Below are 14,033 nucleotides of genomic sequence, written 5' to 3'. Positions count from 1 at the left end.
TACTATGTGCAAAGCACTGTTCTAAGAGCTGGGGAAGTTACAAGGTGATCAGGTTGTCCCATGGGGGCTCACAGTCCTCATCCCCATTTTACAGATGAAGTAACTGAGGCACAGAGAAGTTAAGTGACTTGCCCAAAGTCACACAGCTGACAATTGGTAGAGCCAGGATTTGAACCCCTGACCTCTGACTCCAAAGCCGGTGCTCTTTCCACTGAGCCACTGCTGATTGTGGTTTGATCTAACAATCGTGTATTTACCCTGCACGTAGAACTGTGCCTTGAACATAGTAAGTGCTTAGTAAATCCCTTGCCTGCTAGGTGACCTTGGGTAAGTCAACTTCTCTGTGCCTCAGTTTCCTCATCTGCGAAATGGGGATTCAATACCTGTTGTCCCTCCTACTTCGACTGTGAATCCCATAGGGTGCCTGATCAACTTGTATCAACACTAGCTCTTAGTACACAAATAGTAACAAATACCAGTTAGTATTATTATTATTTTTAATAGTATCTGTTAAGTGCTCACTCTGTGCCAGGCACTGTACTAAGCACTAGGGTAGATAAAGGCTAATCAGGTTGGACACAGTCCAGGTCCCACATGAGGCTTACAGTCTTAATCTCCATTTTCAATCATTCAATCGTATTTATTGTTCACTTATGGTGTGCAGCACACTGAAGCACTTGGGAGAGTACAATATAACAGGCACATGCCCTGCCCTCAGTGAGGTTAAATCAAGTAACTGAGGCCCAGAGAAGTTAAGTGACTGGCCCAAGATCACACAGCAGATGAGTTGTGGAGAGAGGGTAAGATTAGAACTCAGGTCCTCTGACTCCTAGGCCCTTGCTCTATCCACTAGGCCATGCTGCTTATTATGTGGGACAGGGACTATGTATGACTGAGCCCCCTCCTTCCTCTCCCCCTCCTCCCCCTCCCCATCCCCCCACCTTACTGCCTTCCCCTATCCACAGCACCTGTATATATGTATATATGTTTGTACATATTTATTACTCTATTTATTTATTTTACTTGTACATATTTATTCTATTGATTTAATTTTGTTAATATGCTTTGTTTTGTTGTCTGTCTCCCCCTTCTAGACCGTGAGCCCGCTGTTGGGTAGGGACCGTCTCTATATGTTGCCGACTTGTACTTCCCAAGCGCTTAGTACAGTACTCTGCACACAGTAAGTGCTCAATAAATACAATTGAATGAATAATAATAATAATGGCATTTATTAAGTGCTTACTATGTGCAAAGCACTGTTCTAAGCACTGGGGGGGGGGATACAAGGTGATTAGGTTGTCCCACATGGGGGCTCACAGTCTTAATCCCCATTTTACAGATGAGGTAACTAAGGCTCAGAGAAGTTAAGTGACTTGCCCAGGGTCACACAGCAGACATGTGGTGGAGCTGGGATTCGAACCCATGATCTCTGACTCCAAAGCCCGTGCTCTTTCCACTGAGCCATGCTGACTTGCCAATGAATGAATGAATGAATGAGTGGATTGTGTAATAATATTAATAATAATAATAATAAGGGTGGTATTTGTTAAGCACCTACTATGCTCCAGGCACTTTACTAAGTGCTGGGGTAGAGACAAAGTAATCAGATTGGACAATCCCTGTCCCACACAGGGCTCACACTCTTCATCCCCACTTTACAGATGTGATAACAGGCACAGAGAAGTTAAGTAACTTGCCCAAGGTCACATAGCACACAAGAGGCAGAGCAGGGATTAGAACCCAGATCCTCCTGACTCCCGGGACCATGCTCTATCCACTAGATCGTGTTGTTTCTCTTGCCCAGGGTTAAGTACAGGGCCTGGCACATAGTTATAACTGAACAACTACCATAATGATAGTAAATACCATTACTACAAGCTAAAAGAAGGAGCATGTATGTAATACGCAGTTCTCTCACCCCTTAGGGTGAGCAGTCAGCACCACCCCTCTCTGCAGGAATACCAAAGATTCTGCATAATCTTAGCTGGCATGACACTCCCGTGCTACTTTGGAGAAAAGAATCAAATCACCACAGAAAGGAGAGAATCCCAGGAATGCAGAAGGAATCCTCTACTCCCAAACCCATGTAGCCCATAGCAAGTTCACCCTATTGGAAAGGGGATGCTCAAGCTGCATGTTCCTCTGTAGCGATACGGCCTGTACCACTCATTCATTCAAGCCTATTTATTGAGCGCTTACTGTGTGCAGAGCACTGGACCAAAAGTCACAGAACCTTAATAATCTCCGTGGGCCCATCCGGTGCCAGATGATGATGATGATGGCATTTGTTCCCTTCAAGGCCCTGCTGAGAGCTCACCTCCTCCAGGAGGCCTTCCCAGACTGAGCCCCTTCTTTCCTCTCCCCCTCGTCCCCCTCTCCATCCCCCGTCTTACCTCCTTCCCTTCCCCACAGCACCTGTATATATGTATATATGGTTGTACATATTTATTACTCTATTTATTTATTTATTTATTTATTTTACCTGTACATTTCTATCCTACTTATTTTATTTTGTTGGTATGTTTGGTTCTGTTCTCTGTCTCCCCCTTTTAGACTGTGAGCCCACTGTTGGGTAGGGACTGTCTCTATGTGATGCCAATTTGTACTTCCCAAGCGCTTAGTACAGTGCTCTGCACATAGTAAGCGCTCAATAAATACGATTGATTGATTGATTGATTGATTGTTAAGCGCTCAGTATGTGTCGAGCGTTGTTCTAAATGCTGGGGTAGATAGAAGGTAATCCAGGGTAGATACAAGGTAATTCAGTTGTCCCATATGGGGCTCACAGTCTTAATCCCCATTCTACAGATGAGAGAACTGAGGCACAGAGATGTGACTTGCCCTTCACACAGCAGACAAGCAGTGGAGCCGGGATTAGAACTCATGACCTCCCACTCCCAGGCCCATGCTCTTTCCGCTAAGCCACGCTGTTTCTCTTCTTGCAAGAAATACCCTTGCAACCCTGCTGGGTCTCAGGAAAACAAGCGTGGTGCAAATGGGAAATGGCAAAGAATCCCAGGATGCTGATATCTTTGGGAACGACGCCACCATTTTTTTTTTAAGGATCTCACTCAAGGAACCATATTCATCAGCATCTTGCAGGAGGAGGAACAGGAGGAAGAAAGAACATCATGCACCTTCACTCTCCAAGGACTGGTTAGACTGCGTTTGGGGAAGTTAGCTAAATTTCTAAAGCCACTTGTTGCCAAGACAACCTGAAGGCTAAATACTGGATAAGACCCCTGAGAGTCCACGCTGAAGCAGTTTTTCGACCTTACACAGCTAAGAAGGGGAGGAAAAAAGGGAAGAGAGGGAGAAAAAATTTGACTCCGCCTCTCCATGTGTACTAGAAAATGCATTACTGGGAAACCTTCCACCTTTGGGGTTTGAACAGCTGCTGCCTGAATGTTGGGACTTTTTCAAGTTCCTTTTTTTCCTCCAAAGAAGTTGTTTTTCAGGTTACAGCCCAGCAATGTGTTTCATAATGAACGTACTGGTTCGGACTACTAAACTAGATGCTTAGCAATCTACATCTGCAGGGCAGGACAGGAAGAACCTTACCTATCCAAGGATGCTTGCCCAGCAACCTCTTCTCACTTTTACCGTGTTCTCTGCACTAACCCAGTTACTCTCCTGAGAGTCCCACTAAACTGACATCACCAGGGAAGAGAATGCGAAAAGACTTGCTGAACTTCTGCCATTTGTTTATTTTTCACAAAGCTAACAGATGACAACAAAGGGACCAAATTCTCTGCTCCAGGTAAACCAACTAAACCTTCATTACTTGTGACGCCAACTTGTACTTCCCAAGCGTTTAGTACAGTGCTCTGCACACAATAAGCGCTCAATAAATACGATTGAATGAATGAATGAATGATGGCTCCCTGGACTTCCAAGAGAAGTTCCCTGAGGGCAGGGACCATGTCTAATAGCTCTACCATGGATTTAGTTAGTATGTGCTCTGTGCAAAATAGAAGCAACACGGCTTAGTGAAAAAAGCACGGGCTTGGGAGCCAGAGGATGTGGGTTCCAAGCTTGGCTCTGTCACTTTTAGAGAAGCAGCGTGGTTCAGTGGAAAACAGTGTGGGCTTTGGAGTCAGAGGTCATGGGTTCAAATCCCGGCTCTGCCAATTGTCAGCTGTGTGACTTTGGGCAAGTCACTTCACTTCTCTGTGCCTCAGTTACTTCATCTGTAAAATGGGGATGAAGACTGTGAGCCCAACGTGGGGCGACCTGCTCACCTTGTAACCCCCCAGTGCTTAGAACAGTGCTTTGCATATAGTAAGTGCTTAATAAATTCATTCATTCAATCATATTTATTGAGCACTTACCGTGTGCCAAGCACTGTAGTAAGTGCTTGGGAAGTACAAGCCCAAGTAAATGCCATTATTATTATTATTGTCTGCTGTGTGACCATATGCAAGTGTCACTTAACTTCTCTGTGCCTCAGTTACCTCATCTGTAAAATGGGGATTAAGACTGTGAGCCCCACATGGGACAACCTGATTACCTTATATCAATCAATCATATTTATTGAGCGCTTACTGTGTGCAGAGCACTGTACTAAGCGCTTGGTAAGTACAAGTTGGCAACATATAGAGACAGTCCCTACCCAACAGTGGGCTCACAGTCTAAAAGAGGGAGATCTACCCCTTATATCTATCCCAGCACTTAGAACAGTGCTTGGCACACACTAAACACTTAACAAATACCATAATAATAATAATAATAGGTGCTCAATAAATATTCTTGACTGTTTACAAAGTTCTGCTTGGTGCTGACCCTGTTTAGGGTGGACCATTAGTAAGGGTGAGAGGTCAACCAAACTTTCTGTGGGGTGATTCCAAGAAAAGATGGAAGAAATTCAGGGTCCCAGACAGACAGACACTGGGGTGGACTGCAGGAGCTACTGAGAGCTCACCTCCTCCAGGAGGCCTTACCAGATTGAGCCCCCTTTTTCCTCTCCTCTTCCCCATTCCCCCTGCCCTACCTCCTTCCCCTCCCCCAGCACCTGTATCTATGTTTGTACAGATTTATTACTCTGTTTATTTTACTTGTACATATTTACTATTCTATTTATTTTGTTAATGATGTGCATCTAGCTTTATTTCTATTTACTCTGATGACTTGACACCTGGCCGCATGTTTTGTTTTTTTGTCTGTCTCCCCCTTCTAGACTGGGAGCCCACTGTTGGGTAGGGACCGTCTCTATATGTTGCCAACTTGTACTTCCCAAGCACTTAGTACAGTGCTCTGCACACATTTAGCGCTCAATAAATACGATTGAATGAATGAATGATCGCGTCCCCCTCCAGCCCTCAAAAGCCAAGAAGTAGCAGAGCCGAGCGGTCAGAGCCAGCTGACCCTTTTTCTTTTTCTGTCCCCCCACGGCATTTGTTAAGTACCTACTGTGTGACAGGCACTGAACTAAGCACTGGGGTAAGATAACAGATAATTAGGACGGACACCGTCCCTGTCCCACACAGGGCTCACAGTCTTAATCCCCATTTTACAGATGAAGTAACTGAGGACAGAGAAGTGAAGTGAATCGCCCAAGGTCACAAAGCAGACAAGTGGCAGAGCCTGGATTAGCACCCAGGTCCTCTGACTCCCAGGCACATACTCTTTCAATCAATCAATCAATCGTATTTATTGAGCGCTTACTGTGTGCAGAGCGCTTGGGAAGTACAAGTTGGCAACATATAGAGACAGTCCCTACCTAACAGTGGGCTCATAGTCTAAAAGGGGAAGACAGAGAACAAAACCAAACATACTAACAAAATAAAATAAATAGAATAGATATGTACAAGTAAAATAGAGTAATAAATGTGTACAAACATATATACATATATACAGGTGCTGTGGGGAAGGGAAGGAGGTAAGATGGGGAGGATGGAGAGGGGGACGAGGGGGAGAGGAAGGCATGCTGCTTCACAACCACCACCGACTCCCCTACTAATGAGACAATTTTAGGGGCTGCCTCACTGCGACTTAAGCAGCATTTCATCCCTGGTGTAATGCCAGGCGCACTGTAATGGTTCATTAAACCTACATTACTCAGTGCTGCTGCTGTGTGTGCCTGCTCTCCTTAATGAGGGCCTTTATGCCCTAGAATAGCCTGAGAATTATAGCTCTGCTCCATTTGAGTACACTTCCAAACAGGGCAATGTCCACTTCCCGAGTCGTCGCTTCTATTCTTTCCAGTACTTTCAAAGCCTTTCTCAAGCCGACTGAACCCTCAGAAGAGTTGAGAGGATTCCTAGAAGGTATTTCCAGTTGGCATTAGACGGCCTGGCTAAGGCCAGGATGAGATAGAGAAGAGGAAGAGAGATGGGTTCAGCATATGACCTGGATGGCTCAACAACGTCCAGACTCAATGTCGGAGAGGATCTCAGCTCAGAATGCACACCACACTTACTTATTTAATTAATAATGGCATTTATTAAGTGTTTACTATGTGCAAAGCACTGTTCTAAGCACTGGGGAGGTTACAAGGTCATCAGGTTGTCCCACGGGGGCTCACAGTCTTCATCCCCATTTTACAGATGAGGGAACAGAGGCCCAGAGAAGTAAAGTGACTTGCCCAAAGTCACACAGCTGACAAGTGGGGGAGCCGGGATTTGAACCCAGGACCTCTGACTCTAAAGCCCGGGCTCTTTCCACTGAGCCACGCTGGGTTCTCGACACTTAGTGCCAAGACCCCTGCCTCGCCTCCCCTCTACCTCCCTACTTTCTTCACCAATTCAGTCCAACTCTCACCCTCCCACCCAGACGCTTGGGAAGAGGCTCGTTGCTCGTTTCCCTTTTATTCACTTCTTGGAAATTCAGTCCCTGGGCACAGAGTTAACACCTCTAAGAAGCAAATGAGGACAACGAATGTTCCCTGGCCACTTTGTCTGGCAGGAGGCTCCCGTCAGAGCGGCCGGGTTACCTGGATTCAGAGGCACGAGACTCTGTGGGGTGCAGAAAGCATGCTTTTTTGGGTAGTTCGTTGGCTTTTTCACTGGTTTGTTTTTATCAAGTCTGTGATGGACGGAGGTGGGGATAGGGCAAGCCCCTAAAGTCTGGAGAGCGCCCAGCCTCTGGGCCTGGCACCTGCATTTATTTTACTTGTACATATTTACTATTCTATTTATTTTGTTAATGATGTGCATATAGGTTTACTTCTATTTGTTCTATTTTGACACCGGTCTACATGTTTTGTTTTGTTGTCTGTCTACCCCTTCTAGACTGTTGGGTAGGGACCGTTTCTATATGTTGCCGCCTTGTACTTCCCAAGTGCTTAGTGCAGTGCTCTGCACACAGTAAGCGCTCAATAAGTAAGACTGAATGAATGAATGGACACCCAGGGGATCTCAAAGACCAGTCTGGATGGATGTATTGGGGCTGACCAAAGAAAGGACAGACTTGGAGAGGAGGGGGAGTGGGAGAGGGCAAACCTCTAAACTCTGGTGAGCGCCCAGCCTCTAGTCCTGGACCTCCAGGGGATCTCACAGACCAGTCTGGACGGGCAGGCTGGGGCTGACCAAAGAAAAAGTTGGACTTGGAAAGGAGGGGTAGTGGGGAGTTTGAGAGGGTTTGAAGAGAAGCGGTCCAGCCCCACGGACCCCCCAAACCCTCCCGCTCACTCCGGACAGCGCTCCTTCGTGGGACTGCACACCCTGAGCAGGAAAAAAGACAACAAAAAGTAAAGAAATAGAGAAGCAGCACAGCTCAGTGGAAAGAGCACGGGCTTTGGAGTCAGGGGTCATGGGTTCGAATCCCGGTTCTGCCACTTGTCAGCTGTGTGACTTTGGACACGTCACTTCACTGGGCCTCTGTTACCTCATCTGTAAAATGGGGATTAAGACTGTGAGCCCCACGTGGGGCAACCAGATCACCTTGTAACCTCCCCAGCGCTTGGAACAGTGCTTTGCACATAGTAAGCACTTAATAAATGTCATTATTATTATTATTAAGTCACTCCCGGGAGAGGGGAGCAGGGAAGGGAAAGACGTCGAGGGTGTGCCCGGGAACTTTCGGCTGGAAGGAGGGGCATCCTGCTCCGGGCATCGACCCCCGGGGGCCGGGGCCGCACAGGGGGGCTGCAGGCAGGGAGGGGGGAAAAGGGGCAGATGGCGTGGTTGCAGGGGGCGAGGGGCATGGGGCAGATGGGTGGAGACGGGGGAGAGGGCATGGAACTTGCGGGAAAGAGGGGGGACAGGCGGGCAGTGGGGAGAGGCAGGGAGAGAAAGAAGGGGCAGGGAGTGGGAAGGGGCAGGGAGTGGGAAGGAAGGAGGCCTTCCCAGACTGAGCCCCTTCCTTCCTCTCCATCCCCCCCATCTGACCTCCTTCCCTTCCCCACAGCACCTGTATACATGTATATATGTTGTACATATTTATTACTCTACTTATTTATTTATTTATTTTACTTGTACCTATCTATTCTTTTTATTTTATTTTGTTAGTATGTTTGGTTTTATTCTCTCTCTCCCCCTTTTAGACTGTGAGCCCACTATTGGGTAGGGACTGTCTCTATATGTTGCCAACTTGGACTTCCCAAGCGCTTAGTACAGTGCTCTGCACACAGTAAGCGCTCAATAAATATGATTGATGATGATGAAGGGGAAGAGAGTGGGAAGAGGCAGGGAGTGGGCAGGGAGTGGGAAAGGGCAGAAAGTGGGCAGGGGCAGGGAGTGGGAAGGGGCAGTGAGTGGGAAGAGACAGGGAGTGGGCAGGGAGTGGGAAAGGGCAGAAAGTGAGCCCAATGTTGGGTAGGGACTGTCTCTATATGTTGCCAATTTGTACTTCCCAAGCACTTAGTACAGTGCTCTGCACATAGTAAGCGCTCAATAAATACGACTGATGACGAAAGTGGGCAGGGGCAGGGAGTGGGCAGGGGCAGGTGGAGAAAGCTGGGAGAAGAGGGCAGGGAGTGGGAAGGGAGTGGGAAGAGGAAGGTTGTGGGAAGAGGCAGAGAGTGGGCAGGGGCAGGGAGTGGGCAGAGGCAGAGAGTGGGCAGGGGCAATCAATCAATCAATCATATTTATTGAGCGCTTACCGTGTGCAGAGCACTGTACTAAGCGCTTGGGAAGTCCAAGTTGGCAACATCTAGAGACAGTCCCTACCCAACAGTGGGCTCACAGTCTAAAAGGGGGAGATAGAGAACAAAACCAAACACACTAACAAAATTAAATAAATAGAATAGATATGTACAAGTAAAATAAAGAGTAATAAATATGTACAAACATATATCCATATATACAGGTGCTGTGGGGAAGGAAAGGAGGTAAGATGGGGGGATGGAGAGGAGGATGAGGGAGAGAGGAATCAATCAACCAATCGTATTTATTGAGTGCTTACTGTGTGCAGAGCACTGTACTAAGCGCTTGGGAAGTCCAAGTTGGCAACATAGAGAGACAGTTCCTACCCAACAGTGGGCTCACAGCCTAAAAGGGGGAGACAGAGAACAAAACCAAACATACTAACAAAATAAAATCAATAGAATAGATATGTACAAGTAAAATAAATATGTACAAACATATATCCATATATACAGGTGCTGTGGGGAAGGGAAGGAGGTAAGATGGGGGGATGGAGAGGAGGATGAGGGGGAGAGGAATCAATCAACCAATCAATCGTATTTACTGAGCGCTTACCGTGTGCAGGGCACTGTACTAAGCGCTTGGGAAGTCCAAGTTGGCAACATCTAGAGACAGTCCCTACCCAACAGCGGGCTCACAGTCTAAAAGGGGGAGACAGAGAACAAAACCAAACATACTAACAAAATAAAATCAATAGAATAGATATGTACAAGTAAAATAAAGAGTAATAAATATGTACAAACATATATACAGGTGCTGTGGGGAAGGGAAGGAGGTAGGATGGGGGGATGGAGAGGAGGACGAGGGGGAGAGGAATCAATCAACCAATCAATCGTATTTCTTGAGCGCTTACTGTGTGCAGAGCACTGTACTAAGCGCTTGGGAAGTCCAAGTTGGCAACATCTAGAGACAGTCCCTACCCAAGGGGGCTCACAGTCTCAAAGGGGGAGACAGAGAACAAAACCAAACATACTTACAAAATAAAATAAATAGAATAGATATGTACAAGTAAAATAAAGAGTAATAAATATGTACAAACGTATATACATATATACAGGTGCTGTGGGGAAGGGAAGGAGGTAAGATGGGGGGGGAAAGGCGGGAGTGGGCAGGGGTTGTGGGGTGGTCTGGCCACGCAGTCTGAGCCCCGGGCCGAGTCGGCGCCCGGGCGGCAGGCAAGGCCCGGAGGGGGCAGAGGGGGGTCCGGGCCGGCCAAGCCCCACACTCGGGCCATCATCATCATCATCATCAATCGTATTTATTGAGCGCTTACTATGTGCAGAGCACTGTACTAAGCGCTTGGGAAGTCCAAATTGGCAACATCTAGAGACAGTCCCTACCCTACAGGGGGCTCACAGTCCATCATCATCATCAAAAGTATTTATTGAGCGCTTACTATGTGCAGAGCACTGTAGTAAGCGCTTGAGAAGTCCAAATTGGCAACATCTAGAGACAGTCCCTACCCTACAGTGGGCTCACAGTCCATCATCATCACCAATCGTATTTATTGAGCGCTTACTGTGTGCAGAGCACTGTACTAAGCGCTTGGGAAGTCCAAATTGGCAACATCTAGAGACAGTCCCTACCCTACAGTGGGCTCACAGTCCATCATCATCATCATCAATCGTATTTCTTGAGCGCTGACTGTGTGCAGAGCACTGTACTAAGCGCTTGGGAAGTCCAAATTGGCAACATCTAGAGACAGTCCCTACCCTACAGTGGGCTCACAGTCCATCATCATCATCAATCGTATTTATTGAGCGCTTACCGTGTGCAGAGCACTGTACTAAGCGCTTGGGAATTGGGGAGGAAAAGGGTTCCAGGCTACTGGAGCCTCAGTTACCTCATCTGTAAAAATGGGGATTAGGACTGTGAGCCCCCCGTGGGACAGCTTGATCACATTGTATCCCCCCAGCGCTTAGAACAGTGCTTTGCACATAGTAAGCGCTTAACAAATGCCATCATTATTATTACTAGCATGAGCCAGAAGTTGAAGGTAAGAGAGTGGAGTTTGAAGTGAGCCTGGGGAGAGAAGCAGCCCCCCTTCTAGACTGTGAGCCGGGTCTCTCTTAAGCGCTTAGTACAGTGCTCTGCACACAGTAAGCGCTCAATAAATGCGATTGACTGATTGATTGATTGATTGGAAAGTCCAAGTTGGCAACATCTAGAGACGGTCCCTACCCACCAGCGGGCTCACGGTCTAAAAGGGGGAGACAAGGGAACAAAACCAAACGTACTGACAAAATGAAATCAATAGAATAGATATGTGCAAGTAAAATGAATAAATGAATAAATAAATAAATAGAGTAATCCCCTCCCTTCCCTCCCTCCTTCCCTCCCTGGCTCCCCCCGGGGCCCAGGCCTCACCCCGAGAAGACACACTTTCAGCTCCCGTATGGCCATCATCTGCCAGGAGTCCGGGGGGCCGGGCTGGGGCCGGCCGGGATTCCCCCCCTCCTCCTCCTCCTCTTCTTCTTCTTCCTCCTCCTCTTCTTCTTCCTCCTCCTCCTCGTCCTCGGGTCCGGGGGTCCCCCGGGCCTTCCTGGGGCCGCCCCCGGCCCCGCCCCAAGCCCGGCCTCCGCCCGCCCTCACCCACACAGTCTAAAAGGGGGAGACAGAGAACAAAACCAAACATACTAACAAAATAAAATCAATAGAATAGATATGGACAAGTAAAATCAATAAATAGAGTAATAAATATGTACAAACATATATACAGGTGCTGTGGGGAAGGGAAGGAGGTAAGATGCGGGGGGGGGGGAAGGAGGGAGAAGGGGCCAGGGCCCCTCTGCATCATCAGCATCATTACCAATCGTACTGTGTGCAGAGCACTGGACTAAGCGCTTGGGAAGTCCAAGTTGGCAACATCTAGAGACAGTCCCTACCCAACAGCGGGCTCACAGTCTAGAAGGGGGAGACAGGCGACAAAACATATTAACGAAATAAAATAATAATAATAATAATGTTGGTATTTGTTAAGCGCTTACTATGTGCAAAGCACTGTTCTAAGCGCTTGGGGGGATACAAAGTGAATCAGGTTGTCCCACGTGGGGCTCACAGTCTTAATCCCCATTTTACAGATGAGGTAACTGAGGCTCAGAGAAGTTAAGTGACTTGCCCAAGGTCACACAGCAGACATGTGGCGGAGTCGGGATACGAACCCCTGACCTCTGACTCCAAAGCCCGTGCTCTTTCCACTGAGCCACGCTGCTTCTCTGAATAAAATGCATTCAGTCGTATTTATTGAGCGCTCACTGTGTGCAGAGCACTGGACTAAGCGCTTGGGAAGTCCAAGTCGTCAACATCTAGAGACGGGCCCTACCCAACAGCGGGCTCACAGTCTAGAAGGGGGAGACAGGCGACAAAACATATTAACAAAATAAAATGCATTCAGTCGTATTTATTGAGCGCTTACTGTGTGCAGAGCACTGGACTAAGCGCTTGGGAAGTCCAAGTTGGCAACATCTAGAGACGGGCCCTACCCAACAGTGGGCTCACAGTCTAGAAGGGGGAGACAGGCGACAAAACATATTAACGAAATAAAATGCATTCAGTCGTATTTATTGAGCGCTTACTGTGTGCAGAGCACTGGACTAAGCGCTTGGGAAGTCCAAGTCGTCAACATCTAGAGACGGGCCCTACCCAACAGCGGGCTCACAGTCTAGAAGGGGGAGACAGGCGACAAAACATATTAACAAAATAAAATGCATTGTCGTATTTATTGAGCGCTTACTGTGTGCAGAGCACTGGACTAAGCGCTTGGGAAGTCCAAGTTGGCAACATCTAGAGACGGGCCCTACCCAACAGTGGGCTCACAGTCTAGAAGGGGGAGACAGGCGACAAAACATATTAACGAAATAAAATGCATTCAATCGTATTTATTGAGCACTTACCATGTGCAGAGCACTGGACTAAGCGCTTGGGAAGTCCAAGTTGGCAACACATAGAGACAGTCCCTACCCAACAGCGGGCTCACAGGCTAGAAGGGGGAGACAGGCGACAAAACATATTAACAAAATAAAATGCATTCAATCGTATTTATTGAGCGCTTACCGTGTGCAGAGCACTGGACTAAGCGCTTGGGAAGTCCAAGTTGGCAACACATAGAGACGGGCCCTACCCAACAGCGGGCTCACAGTCTAGAAGGGACAGACAGACAACAAAACAAAACATATTAACAAGATAAAATAATTTCATTCAATCGTATTTATTGAGCACTTACTGTGTGCAGAACACTGGACTAATGATGATATTTGTAAAGCACTTTGTGCAAATTCATTCATTCAATCGCATTTACTGAGCGCTTACTGTGTGCAGTCAAAATCAATTTATTGAGCGCTTATTGTGTGCAGAGCACTGGACTAATGATGATATTTGTAAAGCACTTTGTGCAAATTCATTCATTCAATCGCATTTACTAAGCACTTACTGTGTGCAGCCAAAATCAATTTACTGAGCGCTTACTGTGTGCAGAACACTGGACTAATGATGATATTTGTAAAGCGCTTACTTTGTGCAAGTTCATTAATTCAATCGCATTTACTAAGCACTTCCTGTGTGCAGAGCACCGTACTAAGCGCTCGGGAAGTTCAAGTTGGCAACATCTAGAGACGGTCCCTACCCAACAACGGGCTCACAGTCTAGAAGGGGGAGACAGGCAACAAAACAAAACATGTAGACAGGTGTCAAAATCAATTTATTGAGCGCTTACTGTGTGCAGAGCACTGGACTAATGATGATATTTGTAAAGCACTTTGTGCAAATTTATTCATTCAATCGCATTTACTAAGCGCTTACTGTGTGCAGTCAAAATCAATTTATTGAGCGCTTACTGTGTGCAGAGCACTGGACTAATGATGATATTTGTAAAGCACTTTGTGCAAATTCATTCATTCAATCGCATTTACTAAGTGCTTCCTGTGTGCAGAGCACCGTACTAAGCGCTCGGGA

General features: G+C 47.1%; 1 protein-coding gene across 1 annotated transcript in view; it reads right to left on the bottom strand.

The window, feature by feature from the left end:
- Positions 1-11,522, bottom strand: part of RAB31 (RAB31, member RAS oncogene family) — a 190,912-nt gene extending 179,390 nt beyond the window's left edge. The window contains exon 1 of the mRNA XM_038746749.1: positions 11,451-11,522. Within this exon, the coding sequence (XP_038602677.1) occupies positions 11,451-11,489 (39 nt within the window). The 5' untranslated portion in view covers positions 11,490-11,522. The remainder of the gene's footprint in view (positions 1-11,450) is intronic.
- Between the last annotated feature and the right edge of the window lie 2,511 nt (positions 11,523-14,033).

This window comes from Tachyglossus aculeatus, chromosome 5, assembly GCF_015852505.1.
Source record: "Tachyglossus aculeatus isolate mTacAcu1 chromosome 5, mTacAcu1.pri, whole genome shotgun sequence".
Taxonomy (NCBI): domain Eukaryota; kingdom Metazoa; phylum Chordata; class Mammalia; order Monotremata; family Tachyglossidae; genus Tachyglossus; species Tachyglossus aculeatus.
This window is presented reverse-complemented; position numbering and strand designations above follow the sequence as displayed.